Source organism: Neophocaena asiaeorientalis, unplaced genomic scaffold (assembly GCF_003031525.2).
Source record: "Neophocaena asiaeorientalis asiaeorientalis breed wild unplaced genomic scaffold, Neophocaena_asiaeorientalis_V1.1 scaffold345, whole genome shotgun sequence".
NCBI lineage: Eukaryota > Metazoa > Chordata > Mammalia > Artiodactyla > Phocoenidae > Neophocaena > Neophocaena asiaeorientalis.
The window spans coordinates 3,072,269-3,096,332 of NW_020175181.1; the positions used below are offsets into that span (position 1 = coordinate 3,072,269).

At 40.9% G+C, this 24,064-nt stretch overlaps 1 protein-coding gene across 2 annotated transcripts in view; it reads left to right on the forward strand.

The window, feature by feature from the left end:
* The window catches only part of DNAJC27 (DnaJ heat shock protein family (Hsp40) member C27), a 39,816-nt gene extending 16,016 nt beyond the window's left edge, over positions 1-23,800 (forward strand). The window contains exons 4-7 of one of the 2 annotated variants that reach the window (XM_024764546.1): positions 9,014-9,178; positions 9,812-9,934; positions 16,047-16,207; positions 19,974-23,800. In XM_024764546.1, coding sequence (XP_024620314.1) covers positions 9,014-9,178; positions 9,812-9,934; positions 16,047-16,207; positions 19,974-20,106 — 582 coding nt within the window. In that variant the 3' untranslated portion in view covers positions 20,107-23,800. The remainder of the gene's footprint in view (positions 1-9,013; positions 9,179-9,811; positions 9,935-16,046; positions 16,208-19,973) is intronic. The other variant, XM_024764547.1, reaches the window with a different exon arrangement.
* Positions 23,801-24,064: the final 264 nt, after the last annotated feature.

Below are 24,064 nucleotides of genomic sequence, written 5' to 3' on the forward strand. Positions count from 1 at the left end.
GGTGGGAGCTTAGATTATTGATTTGAGACTTTCTTTTCTAATGTATGCATTTAGTATTATAAATTCCCCTCTCAGTACTATGTAGCTGTATCCCACAAGTTTTGATATGTTGTATTTTCATTTTCATCTCATTCATTCAGCTTTTTAAAAAAATTTCCCTTGAGATTTTCTGTTTGACCTGTGGATTATTTAGAAGTGTGTTTAGTTTCCAAGTGTTAGAAATCTTCCTGTTATCTTTCTGTTATTGATTTCTAGTTTGATTTCATTGTGATCAGAGAACACACTATATGATTTCAATTTTAAAAAATTTGTTGAGGTTTCTTTTTCATGGCCCAGGACGTGGTCTATCTTGGTATATGTTACATGGGTGCTTGAAAAGAATGTATATTCTGCTACTGTTGGATAAAGTGTTCTATAAATGTTTATTAGAGCCTGTTGGTCAGTGGTGTTGTTGAGTTCCTTTATATTCTTGCTGAATTTCTGTTTAGTTCTGTCAGTTGCTAAAAGAGGGGTTTTGAAGTTTCCAACATTAATTGTGGATTTGTCTGTTTCTCCTTTTAGTTCTATTGATTTTTGCTTCACATATTTTGTAGCTCTCTTGTTTGGTGCATATACATTTAGGATTGCTATGCCTTCATTATATAATTTTATTATTATATCCTGTCCCCCCTGTGTCTCTGGTAATTTTCTTTCTAATGTCTATTTTATCTGATATTAATATAGACATTTCTGCTTTCCTTTGATTAATATTTGCATGGTACATCTTTTTCTGTCCTTGCACTTTCAGCCTGTTTATATCATTATATTTGAAGTGATAAGACAATACATAGTTCAATCATGTTTTTTAATGTATTATGCCAATTTCTGTCCTTAGATCACCTACTCTTACGTAGTTATTGATATGTTAGCGTTTAAGTTTATTATTTTTGTTTGTTTGTTTTCCATTTTTTAAAAAAATGAATTTATTTATTTATTTTTGGCTGCTTTGGGTCTTCGTTGCTGCCCGCAGGCTTTCTCTAGTTGTGGTGAGCGGGGGCTACTCTTTGTTGCGGTGCATGGGCTTCTCATTGTGGTGGCTTCTCCTGTTGTGGAGCACAGGCTCTAGACACGCGGGCTTCAGTTGTTGTGGCACGTGGGCTCAGTAGTTGTGGCTTGTGAGCTCTAGAGCACAGGCTCAGTAGTTGTGGTGCACAGGCTTAGTTGCTCTGTGGCATGTGGGATCTTCCTGGACCAGGGCTCAAACCTGTCCCCTGCATTGGCAGGTGGATTCTTAACCACTGTGCCACCAGGGAAGCCCTTGTTTTCCATTTTTCATTTCTGTTTTCTTTTTCCTGCCCTCCTGTGGGTTACTTGAACACTTTTTGAATTCCATTTTGATTTGTCAAGTGTTTTTTTAATACATTTATTTATTTTATTTTTGGCTGCGTTGGGTCTTCGTTGCCGCGCGCAGGCTTTCTCTAGTTGTGGCGAGTGGGGGCTACTCTTCGTTGCGGTGCGCGAACTTCTCATTGCGGTGGCTTCTCTTGTTGCGGAGCACGGGCTCTAGGCACATGGGCTTCAGTAGTTGCGGCTCGTGGGTTAGTTGCTCCGCGGCACGTGGGATCTTCCTGGACCAGGCATTGAACCCATGTTCCCTGCATTGGCAGGTGGATTCTTAACCACTGTGCTACCAGGGAAGCCCCTCTATAGTGTTTTTGAGTAAATCTTTCTGCATAGCTTTATTAGTGGATACTCTAGTTATTATATAAGTTATCACAGGCTACTGGTGGTGTTACTTTAACAGTTTGAGTGGAGTGTAGAAACTTTTCCTTCTTTTACGCCCCTTTATCCTCTCCCATTTATAATATAATTGTCTTAAATATTTTCTCTAAGTATATTAGAAGCACAACAGTGTTTAATTTTTGCTTAACTGTCAAACATAATTTAGAAAACTTAAGAGAGAAGGAAAGCATATTGAATTCACCGTATTTTTACTTACTCTGTTCTTTCATCCTTTGTTATGTTCCAGGGTTCCTTCTTTTATCATTTCCTTTCTGTGTGGAGGACTCCTTTAGCCATTCTTTTAGTGTAGGTCTGCTGGCAACAGATTCTTTTAGTTTTCCTTGATTAAGAATGTTTTGGTTTCTCCTTTGGCCCTGGAGAATTTTTTTTTTGCAGGTTATGGGATTCCGATTTGATATTGTTACCAAACCAAACTTGGGTCCACTCGCCTGTGCGCAGTAAATCCAATTCTACTGACAATAGGTTGTGGTGAAGGAAAGTACAGCAGTTATTGCAGGGTGCCAAGCAGGTAGTTCCGGACAGCTAATGCTGGGGAAAAAAAAACCCCGAACTCCCCGAAGGATTTCAGCAAAGCATTTTTAAAAGCAAAGTGAAGGAGGGCCATCCCAGGGTACATGATCAGCTCCTGCACAATTCTCTGACTGATAGATTTTGAGGTCACAGTGGTTAGAGTGATCAGCTTGTGCACAATTCTCTGATTGGTTGGTGGTGGGATAACAGGGCAGACACAATTCTCTGATTGGTTGGTGGTGGGATAACAGGGCAGACACAATTCTCTGATTGGTTGGTGGTGGGATAACAGGGCAGAATGATAGGAATTAACATTATCAATCCTTCGGCGCCAGTAGGTCTGGGGGCCTTTGTGCTCATGATCATCAAGTAAGTAATTTCTTCCATTGGTGGTTTTAGCATCTGTAAAACAACTCAGGAAGTGTGCATCAGATACTATTATCTGGGTACTTCAGAGAGGAGGTACAGCAGAGGATATGGGGGAGGGGTCTGTCCTGAAAAGTCCCCATGGTGTCCTGCTCGGTTACAATTTTTCTTTTTTTTCAACACTTCTTTCCTCTGGCCTCATGGTTTCTGATGAAAAATCTGCTGTCATTTGAAATGGTTTTTTCCCCCATTTTTTTTTTTAACATTGTCAATACTTTTTTATATGAGATCAGGTCCATTTCATCTTAAACTTAGAAATTTCTGCCGTAAAATTGTCTCAACTCTGCATTTAAGAAAGAGCAGTTTTTTAAACATTGTATCTCATGGGAAAATAGTACATATCACAGAAAACTTCCTACTTTGCTGTTTTCTCTAATTTCTCTTGAGCACCATGCAAAGTTATTTCATGTTATATGAGAATCATTTCTCCTCTTATGATAATATTCCTCTTCTCTACTTAGATTTCCTTATCATTTGCGGTTTTGAGGCCACCTCTTGTACTCACTGAGCCTCTTAATCCCCTATAATTTCACCACTCTCAGGGAAGAAGTGGGGTTTCTGAGATATTTATTGGGAAGGTTCACTTATTTAGGTTCGGAGAGGTGTCATTTTTTTCTCTGACCGCTTTCATGATATTTTTCCTTTGTCTTTAATTTTTACAGGTTTAATTATGTCTTTTGGCATAGATTTCTTTGAGTTTTTCCTGTTTGGGGTTTTCTCAGCTTGAATCTGTAGGTTTATGCCTCCTGCCAAATTTGGGAAGTTTTCATCCATTATTTCTCTTTAAGTACTTTTCAGCCCCACCACGTTTCTCCTTTCCTTCCAGGTCTCTGATCTTATTATAGTCTCACAGGTCCCTGAGGCTCTGTTTTTTTTCTTTCTTTCTTTTTCTTTTCTTTCCTTATTTTAGTTTATTTTCTCTCTGTTGTTCAGATTAGGTCATTATTGTTTTGCCTTCCATTTCACTGATTCTTTCCACTGTCTCCTCCATTCTGCTCTTGAGCTCAACTATAATACTAGGCTTTTTATTTCATTCATTCTATTTTTCAGTAATTTATTTTTCTAAAATTTCCACTCAGCCTTTGCTTGAGTGGGTGGGAGTGGTGAGACAGAGCTTTTCTGAGGTGTCAGGCTGAAGTAGATTGGTTATCATCTTTCCTGATCCTTCACTAAAGAGAGCAGGCTTTTGTTAGGCTTTTATTGGTCTGTACACATTGGCATTTCCAGGTTGTACTTCTGCTCTAAGGTTTGGATACATGAGGCAAAAGAAAACCCAGGGAACTCACTGCTGTGTCATTCCTCAGGTCCTGAGGTACCTAGCTTGTCTGCCTTCTCCTTCCCACCTTCCAGAATCTTCTTTTTGTTTGTTTCTTTTGTTTTTTTGGGATTTTTCTTTGGTTTCTTTTGGCTGTGCCATGTGGCATGTGGGATCTTAGTTCTCCGAGCAGGGATTGAACCCGTGCTCCCTGCAGTGGAAGCGTGGAGTCTTAACCGCTGGACCGCCAGGGAAGTCTCTGTATGTTTTATATATAGCATCCTGGATTTTTACTTGTACTTAGCAGAAGGCATAGGGAAAAGCACACGTACTCCATCTTACCACAGGAAATGTAACTTTTAATGGCTATATAATCTTCCATCTTGTGAATATACCCAAATATTTAGGTTAAATGAATTCCTTTCAAATGTGAAGCCTTACAGTGGATTAAATCAATTTTACAAGTGTAGAATATTGTCAGTGAAAAAGGAATGGAGGCTCTAGGTGACCAAAGTTTGACATAGATTCTAACTACCAGAAATGCTAACATAAATCTTAGATTACACCAAAGTCATGTAAGTGGAAAGTTGGAAGATGCCTGAGAATTATGTGGTCCAGACTTCTTCATTGCAGGATTTCTTTCTGTAGCATCCCTGATTGATGGCCATCAGTCATTCACCAGATAACAGTATGCCAGTTTCTATGCTGCACACTGAAAATACACAGCCCCAGTTTTCATGACACATAGTTATGTCAGAGAAGACACATGGTAAACAAAGGACAGAATGCTTGGGAGCATTTAATACCCACACCTAGCTTTTCTGGAAGGTCAGGAAATCCTGTTGAAGGAAGCAACATTTAAACTGAGTCTTGATGGAGAAGTAAGAATTATGTAGGTTGGTGGGAATCCAGGGACCGTATAATACACAGGACAGTTTTGAGTGGTGCAGACTGTTAAGTTTGGAGAATGAGTATGTCTAATGATAGGGTCTCACTACTTCATGAGTTAATCTTTTACAGAGTTAAAAACTCTACATTAACAACTTCTCTGTTATGAAGGCTGCCTTCCTTTGAATTTGCTACTGATTCTGGCCTTGTTTTTGAGGCAACATAGCCTGAGTTTGTGCTTCTACAAGAGAACCTTCCTAATATTTGTTAATCTGCACCTTTCCAGGTAAAACATTTTTTCTTCCTGCCACAGCTAGACCAGTCAGCATCCTGTGTGGATAACCTCTAGGTAGCTGATAGGGAGCTGAGAACTGAACACAACATTCCAGATATTGTCTAACTAGTGAAAAAGCCTGAGCGTTCTGTTACTTCTATCATTAGACACTAGACGCTTATTAACGCAGCCCAAAATTGCAATAGCTACTTTTTTAGCAGCTCACAAAAATAGAAGTATAATTAATAGAAGCACCTTGAAATCACCACTTCTGAAGTACCTTTTCTCCAAAATAGACTTGATCTCTCCTTTTTGGTCAAGTATTTGCTGTCTGTAGCTCAAACCCTCCTATTTGACGAGACCAAAGCCATCACCTTCTTTCTAAGCCCTAAACTGACCAAAGTACACCTTTGCCCAGCACACACCTAGTGAAGCATCCACAGTCATTCTCAAGGTCCCTGGCTTCCTCAAATCCTTAGCGTCTGTCCTCCATTGAAGCTTCCATTGTCACCAGTCCGTGTGACAGTTTTACCCAAAGGGCCTGCTGAGAAAAGACAGTCTGCTTAGTGTGTCAGATAGCAATCTCGGAGGAAAGTGTCAGAGAGGGGACTCCCAAGAGAATGATGGCCTGTATTTTACCACGAGTCTTGCTTCCACTCGTGCACACAGCTGAATTCTGGGGTTTATTGGGATGAGTTAGTGGGTCTATTAAGACTTTCTGAGGCCTGAGTGATATTAAACTAACAGCTCTCTCTAACCTACAAGCTAGAAAGTTTGCCACCTCTGCTTTAAAATTAAATAATTGCAGTTCCCTCAGCGTCCTATTTAATTAAACTTCAGATGCAGCAAGTCTGCCAGGATTACAGTAGAAAGCTGTTTGGGGAGGTAAGAATAATGGAACTCTAGGGACCACTGAGGCATCAGCTTTGACCTTTCCATTTTACAGAAACTAAGGCTGGAGGTAATAAAGTCACTTACTCAAGATGACAGCTAGTTGCTGAACCCAAACTTGAACTTGAGTCCCTTGAAAGAGAAATCCATTGAGCTCATTTAATTCTCTTTCTACACACAAATCTCCCTCTGAACAGCATGATCTGATTTTGGAATTCTTTTCCCTTTTGGCCTCTACTTTTGTTCTCTACTATAGCACATTCAGCCATTTGATTACACAAATACTTATACCTGCTAGGCCCAGGGGGTGACACAAAGATATGTTCCTTCATGTCGCTTACAGTCTAGTGGGGAAGACAGCTGGATATGCTACTAACTATGAAACTAGACAGGAAGTGACATGAGTGCTATTAGAAGTACAGAATGCTGTGGTATTCCAAGGGACATAGAGATTGCATTCTGTTTTGCAGGTGGAGGGGATTAGATGGTGAGAAAGGGGGAAGAAGAAGCTACATGAAAGATACAGCATTATAGCTAGATCTTAGAAAATGAAAGACGAAGAGGTATCCATTTCCAGGTGGAGTTAGGAAGGCATAGGACAGGTTTGGGGAATGAGAGATTATCCAGTTTGAAGTACAGGGAACAGGAGGGGGATCAAGCTGGGAAGTTGGTGGAGGACTGATCAGATGCTGTTAATATCAACTAAAAGAGTTTGAACTTTGGAGGGTGGGCAGTAGGGAAACAATGAAGAATTTTTGAGCCGGGGCTTTAAAAAGATACATATGCACAATATATAATGTTGCTAGGGAGATTACTTAGAAGACTCTTGCAGTTGTGCAGTCAAGAGATAATGTTGGCAATGAAAATGGAAAGGAAGTGACAGTGCAAGAAGCATGGCAGAGGCGGCTTCTACAGAACTGTTTGAATCTGCTGGGCAAAGAAGAGCAGCAGAGGCTAACACCAGGCTTTCAACCTGAGTGGCTCAGCGAGGGGTGTGCTGCTTTCATCACTAGAAGTTCAAGAGAAGGAAAAGTTTAGGAAGGAATGAATTGGAGGGTTTCCTGTTGTGCAGATGGAATCTGAGTTTCCAACAGGACATTCAGCTGGAAGTCTAGAGCTCACTGGAAATGTGGGTCTAGAAGTGCTGATGAAAGGACTCAGCTTGGAGGTTCTCACAGTTGAAACCGCGCAAGTGGTTGATTTTGCTGAGTTGGGAGGAAGGATAACAAAGAAGGGATGAGGGCCCAGGACAGGGTTTGGAAATGTGGCGGCAGACTGGAGTGGGAGCAATGGAGAGAAGAGGAGTCGGTGGAAGAGAGATCAGTTAAGAACCTGGAGAATGTGGTGTGTGGGAGCCCAGGCAGCAGGAGTTTCTAGACAGAAGGGAAAACTCTATTTAACTCCTGCAGGAGGGCTAAGGGCCATGAGTACTGAGGGTAGAAGACACCTTCCTGGTCTTCATCACATTAAATTCGTTCCAATTTTGTTGGTTTTGATTTTAGGGGATAGCTTTCTATGTTTATATAAATTAAGAGGGACTTACATTCTTGGTCCAGGTGTCTCTCTATGCTCAGAAACCTATACACACTTCATGCCAGATGTGTGAGAGATGTCTTCATTCTTACTACATATCCAGCGTGAGTCTGAGTACTTACTGGAATTTTCTGGAAAGAACATATAATACATGGCCTCTGTCAGGATTCTTACTGGAATTTTGGCCTGAAAACCCCAGTCCGTCAGTGTTGTTCCTCATCTGCCAACCTGTCACGTTAGCGCCTCTACCACTTTATTGCGCCCTGTACTTCATGTTGCCTCTTGCCAGAATTGAAGATATGCCCCAGAGGTCAGTTGCCTCTTTTTTTTTAAAGGAACATTTATTTATTTATTTATTTTTGGCTGCGTTGGGTCTTCGTTGCTGTGCACGGGCTTTCTCTAGTTGCGGCGAGCGGGGGCTACTCTTCGTTGCGGTGCGCGGGCTTCTCATTGTGGTGGCTTCTCTTGATGTGGAGTACAGGCTCTGGGCACGTGCGCTTCAGTTGTGGCATGTGGGCTGTAGAAACACAGGCTCAGTAGTTGTGGCACACGGGCTTAGTTGCTCCACGGCATGTGCGATCTTCCCGGACTAGGGCTCGAACCCATGTCCCCTGCATTGGCAGGCGGATTCTTAACCACTGCACCACCAGGGAAGTCCTCAGTTGCCATTTTTAATAAGAACATCAAAGGAGGACAGTCAGAATGAATGCAAGGAAGGAAAGGAGAAGGTGCTGATACACATTGTTTTCCAGGCACTATTTAGGTGCTCTGCCTTCATTATCTCATTTAATCCTCATAATAACCCTGTGAAGTAAGTAGTGTTATCCCCATTTTACAGTTGAGGAAACTGAGATGCAGAGAGGTTATGTGACTTGCCCAAGATCACACAACTAGTAAGTAAGTGTAAACCCAGATCTGACTCCAGAGCCCATGCTCTTTTCCACTGCATCACACAGACACTCAAGAGTTTGGAGTTCTAGAGTTGCTATAGAGACCCAAGAGTCATAGGGAGGTTCTGCCTAGCATCCTGGGGGAAGCCAGCTTTGGGATGTGATATATAAATGGCTGTACCTACTGCTGATACTTGTGTCATTTTTTGCCTTAAGTTCTTTTTAATTATTCATTCACCTTCCTAGTTCTCCTTAAGAAGAATGCTATATAATTTGTGTTCTTCTAAAGGCCTACTAACAACAATGAAAGATTGATCGCCTCTGGGGAATGGAACTGGAGGTGAGGAGGGTTGGGGCAGGAGGCTTTCAGTTCCATCACAAGTCCTTCTATACTAAGAGACTTTTAAAATTGATTTTATAAAAAGCCCTCGAAAGGCCAGTAGTAACAATTAGAAAACACTATGGATACACAAAAGAACACACTTTGCTAAGTCAATGACTGTGAGATATACTTTTATAAAATCATAATACCTACATTTTGTGCACCTGTTCTTTTATGTAAAGGTTCGTAATGAGTTTTACAAGGACACACAGGGTGTGATACTGGTCTATGATGTTGGGCAGAAAGATTCCTTTGATGCCCTTGATGCATGGCTGGCAGAAATGAAGCAAGATCTTGGACCTCATGGAAACATGGAAAATATTGTATTTGCAGTGTGTGCCAACAAGGTAACTGCTTTGGAAATGGTATGCTTAACTTTCTAGGTTCATTATGGGAAGAGTGTGGCTGAGTTTTGGGGAATAAATAAAAAGAAAAAAATTCTGCAATCTGTAATACAGGAATCAACAGCTTTTCAAAACAAAGGTCCCTAAAACAAAAACAATTAAAAAATAAAGCCTGGCATATCAGGATTTTTATCCTTTTTTTTTCACTGGTGCCACACTTGGGGAGGATATTGGTGACTGAGCAGGAGAGGTGGAGCCTAATAATAGCACTCTGACCTGATTGGAGGAGGGGAAGCAATTAGGTGAAATGTGGACTGTGGAAAGGTGTGAAGGGCAGACCATGGCCCTCAGGCGTGGCAGATGTGATGAAGCCAGCTTTCACAGAGGTGAGCAGCAGCAGTGTTCTCAAAGGAGAATGCTGGTATCAGGCACTTGTGGTTTCGCCACAGAAAATCAGTCCACATTCAATATAAGTAATTTTTAAATCTTTTTTGTTCCTGATAATTTTATATGCTAGTGCTGGGGTTCACTTAAGAGTTTTTGCCTCAGCAAAGGATTGACAGAGACCTACTGGGCCTATTCTAGTGGGACAAGGTTGGAATCTTCTCTCCCCCTGCCCCCAACTTTTAATTTCAGATCGACTGTGCTAAGCACCGCTGTGTTGATGAAAGTGAAGGACGTCTTTGGGCTGAAAGCAAAGGGTTCCTGTACTTCGAAACTTCGGCTCAAACTGGAGAAGGAATCAGTGAGATGTTCCAGGTAACCTGGCATTTTATTGTTTTAGAGTTTGTGTCAAGGCTGACCATACCAAATTTTAGTGTAAATTATGAGAAGCAAAATAGTAATAGGAATTTCTCAATTAGAATAAGCTTTCTTTTCCGAAGCTAGTAAGAAAGAAAGAATGGGAGAGAGAGGGAGAGAATGAGTGTGTGTGTATGTGTGATATTTGTCTGCTGTCTGTTTTAGACCAGATCTACCTGTTCATCAGAATTACCTGGGGAAATTCTTCAAAATACAAATTGCTGGGCTCCAGACCTACCGGAAGCTTAATGTTTTGATGGAGCTGAGGAACCTGTATTTTGTTTATTTATTTATTTGTTTGTTTTGTTTATTTATTTATTTCACTGTGTGGGATCTACACTGTGGTGCACAGGCTTCTCTCTAGTTGTGGTGTGTGGGCTCTAGTGCATGTGGGCTCTGTAGTTTGCAGCACACAGGCTCAGTAGTTGCGGCGCACAGGCTTAGTTGACCCGCGGCCTGTGGGATCCTAGTTCCCCGACCAGGGATCGAACCCGCATCCCCTGCATTGGAAGGTGGATTCTTAACCACTGGACCACCAGGGAAGTCCCTGGAACCTGTATTTTGAAAAATCTCTTTAGGTGATCCTGATGATCATCAAGTTTAACAACACTTATTATATACTTACTTAAATGGGACAAAGATTTTCTTTAAAACCACCTTTGGTTACATGTGTATGCATAATCAAATGAAGGCACTACTTTGGCAAAATTGCCTTGCCATAGCCAATATAATCCTATATCGCAGCCCCTGGGGGTACAGTTAGAGACCAGGAGACTATCATTGCAGAATCCAGCCAGTCATACGTAAAAGTTCGGTCTCACCGATCACGTAGGCAATAGAAGGATGGACTAACATGGCAACCTGAATAGATGGTCATTTTTTAGAATTTAATAATCTAGAATAATTTTAAGGGGGGAGACTACCTAAACAACAAATTATAGTCAAGTCCTTTTTAAAAAAATTTTTTTTTCTTTTTAAAAAAAGGAATTAATTTTTGGCTGCTTTGGGTCTTTGTTGCTACGTGCGGGCTTTCTGTAGTTGTGGTGAGCGGGGACTACTCTTTGAGGTGCTTGGGCTTCTTATTGCGGTAGCTTCTCTTGTGGAGCACGGGCTCTAGGCATGCGGGCTTCAGTAGTTGTGGCTTGTGGGCTCTAGAGCACAGGCTCAGTAGTGGCACAGGGGCTTAGTTGCTTCATGGCATGTGGGATCTTCCCGGACCAGGGCTCAAACCCATGTCCCCTGCATTGGCAGGCAGATTCTTTTTTTTTTTAGGTAAGAAGTGGATTTTATTTATTTATTTATTTTTGGACTGCGTTGGGCCTTCATTGCTGTGCGCAGGCTTTCTCTAGTTGTAGCAAGTGGGGGTTACTCTTCGTTGCGGTGCGCAGGCTTCTCATTGTGGTGGCTTCTCTTGTTGCAGAGCATGGGCTCTAGGTGTGCAGGCTTCAGTAGTTGCAGCACATGGGTTCAGTAGTTGTGGCACGCGGGCCCTAGAGCACATGGGCTTCAGTAGTTGCTGCACGTGGGCTCAGTCATTGCGGCTCGTGGGCTCTAGGGCGTGCGGGCTTCAGTAGTTGTGGGTCGCAGGTTCTAGAGTGCAGGCTCAGTAGTTGTGGCGCACAGGCTTAGTTGCTCCACAGCATGTGGGATATTCCCGCACTAGGGATTGAACCCATGTCCCCTGCATTGGCAGGCATATTCTTAACCACTGCGCCACCAGGGAAGTCCTAAAGTAGATTTATTTAGAGAGAAGCACTCTCCACAGACAGAGTGTGGGCCATCTCAGAAGGTGAGAAAGGCTGGCAGGCAGATTCTTAACCACTATGCCACCAGGGAAGTTCAGTCAACTCTTAATTATAGATACATTTGAAAGTAAGTGGTGTCATGAATAATGCATTTTTTCTTATGAATATATCTGATATTTTGGGAATTTTTAGCATTTCAAATAATGTAGCTATACTATAAAGAGTTGTTCTTAATTATCAAGTGGGATTTTATTTAATCTTTTGTGCTGAATTTCCTTCTGACAAGATGTCACCCCTTCTACTAGAAGACAGGTTTTATCCTTGGCTGACAGGCTGAATTGGGCATCAGTAGCGTCTATTTCAAGATGAAATAAGTTGATATTGGTTTGCCACTTTTCTATTCTTTTGAATACATAGACTATATAGGTACATAGTTTGTACCTATATGTATGCAATCATGATACTTAACCATTTAAATTAAATTAACCAATTAAACTTCTGGAGAAGTTTACATGCTTCACTCATATGAGACTCTTAACAATGTGTGGCAGGTATCATTCTCATTTCAGATGTGAGGACATCAAAGAGTAGTAGTGATTTGTCCAAGAGGTATAAATAACTGTTAGAGATTAACTTTCTTTCAGCACTTTGAAGACACTGGTTCATTCTCTTCTGGCCTCTGTTGTGTCCCATGAGATGTTAGCACCTGCTCTTACTCTTATTCCTTTATATATATTGTGTCCTTTTTTTCCTCCAGCTACTTTCAAGAGATTATCTTTGATTTTCAGCAGTTGTGCTATGTGCCTAGGTGTGGCTCTCTTTATATTTATCTTACTTGGGGTTTGTTGATTTTCTTGGATTGGTAAGCAGGTGTTTTTCATCAAATATGGGAATTTTTTTTTTAAACCGTTATTTCTTCCAATTTTTTTTGGCCCTATTTTCACTCTTTTCCTTCTGGGACTCCAATTATGTATATATTAGGCCATTTTGTTTTTTCCCATAGTCCTTGAGACTGTTTATTTTTCTTCTATTTTCCTCTGTTTTTCAGATTGCATTGTCTCTATTGATCTGATTTCAATCTGCTGTTAAATGTACCAAGTGAAGTTTTCAATTCACTACTTTTCAGTTGTAGAATTTGCATTTTGTTCTTTTGTGTAGTTCCAGTTCTTTGCTGAGATTCTCTGTTTACTCATTTTGAACATATTTTTCTTTATCTCTTTGAAATAGTTATAATAGCAGCTTTACAGTCTTTGTCCAATATCTGAACCATCTTGGGTTCAGTTTCTATGGACTGCTTTTTTCTTGACTATGGATCACATTTTTGTTTCTTTGTATGAGCAGTGATTTTTGATTTAACACCAGACATTGTAGACAATACATTATAGAGACTCTAGATTTGTTTATTTGCCTCAGAAGAATGTTGGTTTTGTTTCAGCAGGCAGTTCAGGCAGATTACATTGAACTTGTATAGGCTTGACTTTTTGCTTTAATAGCAAGGATCTGAAGGAAACCCAAAGTGTTTCCCAAGCCCTTCTAATTTGGCAGGACTCAGCCTGCAAATTCTGTCCCCCTTGCAGATCTTGTCGTTCTTGGTTTTAGGTTTTGTTAGAATGAATCTAACTCGTAAGGCAAAGCCTTTCTGTGGTGTCTCAGCTAGATGCTAGGGGTATTAATGAGATGTTAAGGCAGTCTCTCTCCTCTAACAAGGCCAAATTCTGGTGTCCCCAGGATGGCTCTTCCCCTTAGTAGTCAGTTCCCACCACTAGCCAGTTCTGTTCTCAACCCCTTAGTAGCTATTATCTGATAAGCCTCAGGTGATCTCATCCTATGTATTTATAGCCTAGCCCTCAGCTACAAACTAGTAGGGAACCCTCACATGGACTTCTGGGGCCCAACTCTGCACAATTCCCTCCTATCCAAGGCCCTGCTCCACAGATTCTAGCCACTTCAGCATCCTCAAGCTCTCACCTCTACCTCCTTAGCTCAATGGGACTTTGTGCCTGCTCAGACTCTGGCTTTCTGTGACAGGGTCAGGAAATGGACTCCAGGTAGAAGACCAAGGAGCAGTCTTGCACTTGCTGTTGTCCACTACCTGAAAAGAGTTACCTCATATATTTGTTCACTTTTATAGTAGTTTATGGCAGGAGGTTCAGTCCAGTACCCATTACTCCAACATGGCTGGCACTCAGACAAGGAATTTGAACAGACTTTTGACTTCAGTTCTAGCATTCTCTATATCACCACAGCTAGCCTTCTGTAACATTATGTGTTATGAGTAAATGCTTGTGCCCTCAGAAATCTGTGAGTGTTTATATTTTAGGTTAACTTACAGACTAGAAGAAAACCTTATTGATACGTAGCACAAGCAAACATTTGTGAACTATGACCCCTTTTAGGTTGCTTTTATTTTTTTAGATTAATCTTGGGTAGAACTAATGGATAGTCTTTTAAAAAAAAGGGTAACAGAGTATAATAAACTATTCTGTAAGTACTTAGAAGTAGTGCATTCCTGCTGGTTCAATTTAATCAATACTTTCTTTGTTTCCTATATATTTAATAGACACTTTATATCAGGAAGGAACTTGGTTTTATCTTACACTGTTAACACAGAGCAGTATTAAGATAGACTAAAACTAAGTTAACACTTCTCTTGTCTTGGTATCTAACGGCTTTTCCTTTGACACCCCTTTTCACATGTCAAGGCTTCTTGTTTAGGTTGCCAAATTGATTAGCTAATACTGGAGATAAGAAAGAGGAGTCAAAGAGAAGGATAAAAGTTTTAGATGATAATAGGCACTGTAGAAATATCTGGAAAAAAAAGAGGAAGAGATTAAAAAAGAAATGGAGGGATGAGGAGATAAGTCAATTTAAAAGCAGCCATAGTGTATTAAATTAGTCTTTTGTGTGAAGTTATTCAACAACAATAATAGTGCATAGAGCATGAAATATGAGCAGGATCAAAAATAGTTTTCACTTTGAAAAACATTATAAAAATAGGAAAAGAATATGAACAGTTTACAGAACAAGAAAAGACTGATAAGCAAGTGAAAAGATACTCAATTTCACGTATAATTAAAGAAATGAAATAAAAACTGTGAGATACACATCAGCTTGGCAAAAGTGAAGATGTATGATAATGCCCAGTGTTGACAAGAGTGTGGGAAAATAGGCACTCCCATACACAGTGATGGGAGTATAAACTGGTATAACCTTTTTGTATGAAAGTTGTCAAAATCAAAAAGTAAAATGCACATACACTTTTATTCAGTAGTTATTCTTTTAGGAATTTATCCCAAAGCAGTATTCCCACAAGTGTGCAGAGATATATACACATAAAAAAATATTCACTAAAGCAGTGTTTATGAAAAAACCTAGAAACAATTGACCTGTCCAAGAATAGGGAGTTGGTTAAATAAATTATGGTATAGTCACACAGTAGAATACTGAACCGTCATTTAAAAGGAGGAATTGGGGAGGGGAGGGTAAGCTGGGACGAGGTGAGAGAGTGGCATTGACATATATACACTACCAAATGTAAAATAGATAGCTAGTGGGAGGCAGCCGCATAGCACAGGGATATCAGCTCGGTGCTTGGTGACCACCTAGAGGGGTGGGACAGGGAGAGTGGAAGGGAGACGCAAGAGGGAGGGGATATGGGGATATATGTATACATATAGCTGATTCACTTTATTATACAGCAGAGACTAACACAACATTGTAAAGCAATTATACTCCAATAAAGATGTAAAAGAAAAAACCTAAACGAAAGAAGGAAGAAAGTGTCTATATGCAGCTAGAGAAAGGTTCCAAGATTTATTATTATGTGAAAAAAAAATGCAGGGTGCTAAGCAGTGTGTTTAGTTTGCTCTCTTTTATGTAAATGCTTAGGGTTTGGATGTGTGTATGGACTGGGTACTGATAGAAAATTATTCTGGAAGGATACTGAAATAATATATTAACAATGGTTACCTCAAGGAGAGGAACTTGAGGGGTAGGGAAACAGTTTTCATTTTACACTTTTTCCTACTATTTGAATTTTTCTAACAATATTCATGTACTAGTTTTTAATTTCAAGTGTGGTTATCTGAGAGTAGGATTATAAGCCATTGAAATTTTATTCCTTGTCCTTACTGTGTGCTTAAATATATATATATATACACATATATGTATGTATAGTATGAAAGAAAAACATCTTCCAAAGTACGTTTGCTTTATTGTGAATTTTAAGTTACTGGAATATATTAAAATTCTTTAAGTTGATGGTTAGAAGGAATTCCTATTTTCTCAAAATCAGTTCTCCTCTGGGATGTGTTTTCTTTTTGCAGACCTTTTATGTATCCATAGTTGATTTATGTGAAAACGGCGGGAAACGTCCTATCACAAATAGCAGTGCTAGTTTCACCAAAGAACAAGCAGACAGCATTCGCAGAATTCGAAATAGTAAAGATAGTTGGGACATGTTGGGAGTCAAACCTGGGGCCTCAAGGTAAGCAGTGCTCTCAGATATTAGTGCTGCCTTCTGTTATAGAAAAAGACTCAATCATCAGAATTATAGTGTGATATCTTCTTGTAATTGGCTAGAAATATGAAGATGTGTGGAAATATCTTAGGTTACTTAATAATGCTCCTTCACTGAATTAAGTGAATACCAAAGGGAGAAAACAGAGGGCACAACTGCTTACTGTGGGAACTATGTGGTTTGTATATTATATACGTACCTTCTGAAATTATATGCTCTGCTTTTGTTGACTAAGAGCCTTGAAGCTAATGTAACCTCAAAAGAAAAAAAAAAGAGAATTCTTAAATCATAGAATTTTAGAGAAGGAAAGAGTGTTAGCAATCAACCTGTCCAAACATTTCATTTCATAGGTGGGAAAACTGGGACTCATTGAGACTAAAAACAGAGTCAAGGACCTCAGGAGTTAGTGGTAGAATTGGTTCTTGACCCTGAGCACTGTGTGTCTGCCTGTCTCTGTCTCTTTCTATCTCTGTCAAAAATCCTGCTAGTTCCTCGTCTGTGTGTGTTGATATTAAATTATCTTATTTTATCCAAAATAATTATTTGGAGGCTTCCCTGGTGGTGCAGTGGTTGAGAGGCCGCCTGCCGATGCAGGGGACACGGGTTCGTGCCCCGGTCCAGGAAGATCCCACATGCCACGGAGCGGCTAGGCCCGTGAGCCATGGCCGCTGAGCCTGCGCGTCCGGAGCCTGTGCTCCGCAACGGGAGAGGCCACAACAGAGAGAGGGCTGTGTAAAAAAACAAAAAACAAAAAACAAAATAATTATTTGGGAGAAAAGGCAATACAATCGCTACTCTTTGTGAAAGAATAAATCATTATCCAGCATGATTATATAACTTTTCCCCCCAGTTTTATTGAAATATAAATGATATACAGTACTGTATGAGTTTAAGGTGTACAGCATAATGATTTGACTTACATATATTGTGAAATGATGACCACAGTAAGTTTAATTACCATCTGCCATCTCATATCGATACCAAAAAAAATGTTTTTTCCTTGTGATTAGAACTCTTGGAATCTACTCTCTTAACAACTCTCAATTGTTATATAACTTTTAATGCTATAATAATACTGTTACTATACGTATTATTAGAGTTCTCAGACCTTTTTATTTTGCACTGTAGCTTTCCTCCCCTTTCTACTTTTTCACCTTGATTCCCACAAAAGAAAAAGTGGCTCTTGAAATCGCCTTGTCAGCGTCAACAGCATTAAGTATCTCCTCCATTTTGGTCTCATAGCATATCTTTGAGTCCAGAAGGAAAGAGGGAACGGGAAAAGGGAGACAGTTATTGGTCTCCCTGGACTTGCCAGGCATTACTGAGGAGCTGTTAAACACCTGAAGGAATTCAGATGACCTCATAGCACAAAATTAATTGGTGGCTTTTAAATGTCCTTTTAGACTTCCACAGTCACATCCTAAATTCTTCCATTTCATCTCCAAGGGATATTGGCTCTATAACTAAGAAACTATTACTTACTAATTAACTTAGAACAATAATCATTAGGGAAAAAGAAACTTTTGGTTTCTTACTTATTCATTGTGGTTAACTGGAATCTCCCAAAATTTACAGGGCCTCCATAATTTCCATATCCTTAGCCAATATAACATGTTCTTTTCTTACCTTTGTTCCTCTGGGTCTATCAAACTAATTTGTATGGCATGAGCACGTTTGGGCAAAACCTAAAAACATTTATTTCATTTTATCTTTTAAATACACCTTTATTTTATTTTTTGGCCGTGCCGTGCGGCATGCGAGATCTTAGTTCCCCGACCAGGGATCGAACCTGTGCCCCCTGCAATGGAAGCATGGAGTCTTAACCACTAGACCACCAGGGAATTCCCTAAAAACATTTTTTTTTAAGTTATAGAGAGTTTTAATGTTTGTTCAGTGCTATGTTTACTATTCTTGAACTTTAAGAAAAATCTTCTTCAGTAGAATTAATGTATTTTTTACACACCTGACTCAGTCTTGTTTCTCTAAAATTTTCCTTGAAAGTTTCTCCTGCTATCCAGAATTCTTGAAAGGTATCAGGCCTAACCACTAACCCCATATGGACATGTTTCCTCGGGAAGCAGCGTGGCTAGAGGGGCCCAACCCAAGACTCACTCATGGGAAAGAGAGAGGATGCTGTTACTGCCTCAAGGACAGAGAGTCTTAGGGAGAATGTGATTCTTATTAGCTAATATCGAAATTATCTATGTAGAAAAGCTACATGAAAGGTAAAACAAGAAAATTCAGAAGGACTCCTCTAAGATCAGAAAGCAGAAAAAGCCTTAGAATGTATGCCTATGACATGGACAGCTGTTAACATAGCCCTATGACCTCAGTCTCCCCAAGCTGACACGTAAGATATCACATATGCACGAATAATATGTAACATTCAAGTAGAAAAATATACAATGCAAAGTGAGCATACAAACAAACATGATCAGATATCACATCCAAGATATCAAAGACCATCTCCCTGATTTGGAGAGCTAGACTAGAAGTCCTTCTGATAAAGAATAAAGGAGATTTGGGGAAGCACCAAATCCAGGCTTATAAATTAACAAGAACCTTGAATTACAAAAGGAATTCAAAAGGGAAGTGGGAAATAAAACCATCTGGTAGAGACAGAGCCAGACTCTGACCAGGGGAGTGGCTGGGCACTTGAAAGCCTCTCAGAGGCCTGACACCTGAGGATATGAAGAGCGGGGAGAATTGCAGGGCCAGGTGGTCTCCAGCCCCCACCCCAGCAGTCCCTGCTCCTTAGAGGTCTCTCCTGGGGCTTCCTGGTCTTTGGTGAAACACTGATCGTACTGCTCCTTTCCTCTCTAGATAACGTTAAATCCTCTCTTGTTTCTTCTTTGGTCTCAGGGAGCTCACTGTAACTCTCAGGTACCCCTTTCCATTGGCTCTTTCTTGGTCAGTGGTGCCACCATCTTCCCCGAGGCCTTAGATTCCCCATGACCCTGGAACTCATTTCAGCCCTCATTTCAGTCTTCTCCACCCCTATACCCAGCTCATCATCTGCTTCTGCCAGGACTTTGTTTCTGTTATCTCTTTTGCCTTCCCTTGTTGGCTTCCACAAACACCTTAATCTAAACCCTTGTATTCATGCTTGGGTTATTGTAACAACCTCCTACCTGTCTCCTAACTTCCAAAAACAGCTTTCCCAGCACCATTTTGTCATGAAACACCTACTGTTAAAAATCCAACTTTTTTGTTGTTTTGCCTTCAAGGCCCTTCACTTACTGACCCCTGCTCCCTGGCCAACTTTGTTTCTTGTTACTTCCCAGTGCAGTTTCCTCCTGGAACTGCATGCGGGCTCCCTTCCTGGCCTCTGCCAGTTTTCTCCCTGCTGCTCTGTATTCCCCACCACTGTGTCAATCCCTGAACCCAACCTTCTTCCAGAACCCTCCTCCAGGGGGCCTGCCCTGATGGCCCCTGTCCTCATTGCTTCCGTCCGCAAATGCCGAGTGCCTGTGAAGTGCCGAGTACTATTTTCATCTGATCATGTTTGTTTGTATACTCACTTTGCATTGTGTATTTGTCTACTTGAATGTTACATATTATTTGTGCATTGTTTGTTTCCTAGTCCTTTAGTCCCGCCTTTGAGAAAGGGTAACATTTATTTGGGATATGCTTACTGTAAGAGATATTATGATATCCAAACAGCTAAAATGCAGTGGGTGGAGGGTGGGGGCTGACCTCGATACTGACATAAGAGCTTTGCTTTTCCTTGTAGAGATGAAGTCAACAAAGCATATCGGAAACTTGCTGTGCTGCTTCACCCTGACAAGTGTGTAGCACCTGGTAGTGAAGATGCCTTCAAAGCCGTTGTGAATGCCCGAACAGCCCTCCTGAAAAACATCAAATAGAAAGTAGAAAAAAAAAGACAAGTGTGGGCCTCGAGTCCAAACAGACTTTCCCTAGAGGTAAAGTAGCCAACATGGGTTTTTCCTCCACAGAATCTTACAGCTGTTTTCACTCATGTGCTGTCATTTGTAAATCAGTAATTTGGGTGCCTGTTACCATGCCATAGACATTTTGCAGAGATGAAGTGAAGAGAACCAAGCGCCACTTATACACTACCGTTCATTTCCTACTTCTGAATGATGTAAGAGATTTTTCTCATGAGTTTGTTAGCTCTGTCAGTGTAGCATCCCTTAGGCACTTTGCTCAGGAAAGTCCATGAGGTTTCTGGAAGGAGGATAGGAGGATCCTTTCACTTTTTCTTTTTAAAAACATTCATCATCAGAGAAGAAAACAAAAATGGAAGCAGACATAGCAGAATCCCCGAAAGTGTGGTGACCTCACAAGCAAGTTGCCCCTTTTACAGTGAGTTTCTTTGGTAGTATTATAAGCATCAATCTATAGTTAATGAACTCTTGGCAGCCCTTTGGAAGTGAAACGAGGTGATACAATTCTGAACTGAGCAGCCCTTTTGTGACGTTCACTCTGTTCCCCTTCTCCAGCCACCAGGGGGAGAGACCAGCCAGTCCTAAGAGAGCAAAGACAGTGACGGCGGCCGCAAGTTCTGGTACACTGGCTGCTGCTAGTCCTGGCCCTGAATCTGAGGCCTCTCGCTGGCCATGGAAGTGGGTGCTGGTAGCTCTAGGGAGCATCATCGCCTAGGAATCAGGAGTCAGACTCCAAGACAGTAGTGCCTGCAGGTCACACTAGATTGAGCACACATGCCTAGAGGGCACGGCCGGCCTGGCTCGGGCATGTTTGATGCCCTAGGAGAGCCTCCATATGAGGCTTGTGCCTTCTTTGTTTCTACATCACGTTCTGCATCACAGCAGGTGGGAAAGGCAGGGGTGCCAGGCCTCCTCTTCACTTCCTCATCAGTGTTAGTTCCCTCTCTCTTCCCTCTTCTCTTCCTGTCCACATCTGCCGCCATTTCTCTTTTCTTGAATCCGTGCCTTCCGGCTCTTGACTCCTCCATCCTCCTGTGCAGCCTTCACCTGGGCCTGGTTGACCAGAGACAAGTATGGATCCTTTGGGTGGTGGACAGAGAGATCTTAAGGCCTGTGTGAGAAGAACCTCTGTTACTTTTGCTTGGGTTACAAATTTCTGATTAGTAATATTTTTAAGCTACAGATGATGAAAATTAATTTCACATAGAGAAATACATTCTCCTGCTGTAGTATCTTCCTCAGTATCCAAGGGATGGATGAAGAGCAAGTGTGAGGACCAGCCTTTCTTCCAGAGCTTACAGAGCCAGTGCCACTGCTTGGCTCGTCACACCATCACTCTCATGTTACTCAGATTTTTAGCTGTGACCAGGCTGCACCAATTGGGGCTTCAAAGTATATAAAACACTACTGTCTGTGAATTTTAAACAGCTATTCCATATTGGTCGCCAAGGAGCATTCACCTTACCCCGGAGAAGAAAAGCCGCTTCCGTTTAATTCAAGCCCACTGCAGCCTTCTGGGCTCTTCCCTGCTCCAGAGCAGCTTTGCTTCGTGTGGCTGCCCTTGCGCTGCACTGAGCTGGTCGTCAGGAAACCAGAGCATTGTTTGCTAGTATGAATTTTCATCTCGGTGATATTGAATGCTTTTTTTTTTTTCTATAAGTTGAGATACGAGTATGATTTCTTGTGGGGTTTAGCTCTGGGCCTGTAGAACTCCAGCCCAAAGTTCTTCGGGGCCTAAATCTTGCTTAAGGCCTTCATCATGCCTAAAGTAATTAAACATAGATCTGTTCTTATAGCAGGACTTAGGAGGGTCATATTTATGAGGGACTGTGCATGGTGGTGTCAGCCCAAATTGGCATGACAGGTCACTGAGTATGTGGCCCTGGGTAAAACCTGGTGCCAGTTTTCATCATTGTTATCAAACACTAGGTTGGCCACCTTGAATAAGGTGCATGGTGCAGATGAGCAATGAGAGCAGAGAGAGTTCTTTAGTGCTTCCATTCATGTCCTTATATAGTGAGTGACTTGTTGAAATTTGGCCTGATCTTGATTTGTAGGTCTTGAGACTCAGTTCCCAGCACCTTGGTTATTAATGTTAAGGATGGCCATGTACTACTTCATTTATGTAAAAGAAAGTTAAGCTTCAGAGTCCTAGAATTTTCCTGATTTCCATAATCCTTGAGTAGAATATCAAGAAGTAATGAAGCCTGATCTGCAATGAAAAGTAACTTCATACAAAATTTTACAGACCTCTGTGCATTAATTTAAATTCTTGGTGCAAATATGTACTTTGCAGTTCAACCTTATTAAAATTCTTCAGCCAGTTAGGATTGCACAACACATCAGTGAGAGTAATAACTAGCAGAGTAATTTCAATGGCTAAAAAATTTTTATAGAAAGTCATGTTTTTCGAAAAAGTTCGAACAGCTATTATTCAAGAAGAGCCATTTCTTCTGCATCTGAGTCACCAAAAATGAACACTTATAAAACTTGTTAGAAATACCTGCAGGCTTTTGAAATTAATTGTCCAACCTACCTAAGAACTTTAAAATATACCCTCCTTTCGTTCCTCTGTTCCTCTTTCCTGCCTCCTTTTGAATTGATATTCTCAACTGTCAACATTTCTTTTACTTCAGCACTGTCATTTCATTTCTTCACATAAATGTGTGCCCAGTAAAGTCCAGACTTGGGGGCGTTGTGGTGCTACCCAAGATAAATTGCTATAACTCTGTAGATGCAGTCTCATCTTTAAGGCTCACATTTACCTCAGGAAACTCACTCTAGTATAGTTTTTTTTTGCAATGAATTCTCAACTGGTAAATATTTCTTTATACAGATAAACTAGTACATAATTCACTGTTCGCTAAATGAGCCACAGATAAGGCAGCTAAATTTCTGAAAGAAAGCCAGAGTAAGTGGGCAGCCCCTGTAAGCTCTGAATCAGTAATGAGGTAGCTGTTCCTCATAGAACAATGACAGAATCTCGAGGGGGAGGGAGGTATTTCGGTCTCAAGTTCGAAAGGGTAGGGCTGTGCGCACATTGACTTTGACAGGAACAGTGCCTGTCCTATAAGCAATTTCAGTGGGCCCTGGGATGTCACTCCCTCTCCACCACACTCCATGTAGCTCACTCTGAGTCTGCCAGCGTTTTTGTAAAACTTTTGCAGAGGAATTTAGCCGTGAAATACAGCTAACCACCTTCCACTGCAAGTTTTACAAAGTGAAGAGGGGTTCATATTTCTCATGATTGATACTTAGCACAATTGTAAGAGACAGTTAATACTGTTTGTACGTTGGTTTTTCCATTAAGCATTTCTAGAGAAGACGAAAGCTTAAACTTGTGGTGTGGGTAAGTTAGATTATGTCTGACAAACAGTGCAATAAAGGCCATGTTGGTGAAATGACTCGCTGGAAAGTTGTACAGTTTGGGTGAGCTTCCTGCATCAGTGGCCTGCAGGGTGGTCTACCCTTGGGCCGGGAATGCACAGTCTCTAAAGAAACCCTTTGCTCTTACGAAGTAATTGACATACTTGCTTTCTGTTGAACTAACAGGAAATGTTAAATCTAACAGCTGTTTATGTCTTGTATAGAGAGTGTCATATGTATTTAAGTTGTGTATTTTTATAAAGTAAAGGCAAATGCCAAACACCGATCTGTGGGCTGCACTTATTTGTTGAGCTACTGGTCCTTAATGTAGAACATGCTAGTCTAGAAGCCAATCCAGTTCCTTACCAACTGAGATCATAGATAAGACATCTTGCTTTAGTTGCCAGTGGGTAAAGTGGAGGAAATTTTATTCACTGGTCCCTCAGGCTAACCTTAATTAAATTGTGATGAAAGTGTTTTGATCTCTTAAAGAAAGATACTAATATTATGTGTGCCTTATTAATTCAAATGAAACTATTGTTATCTCATT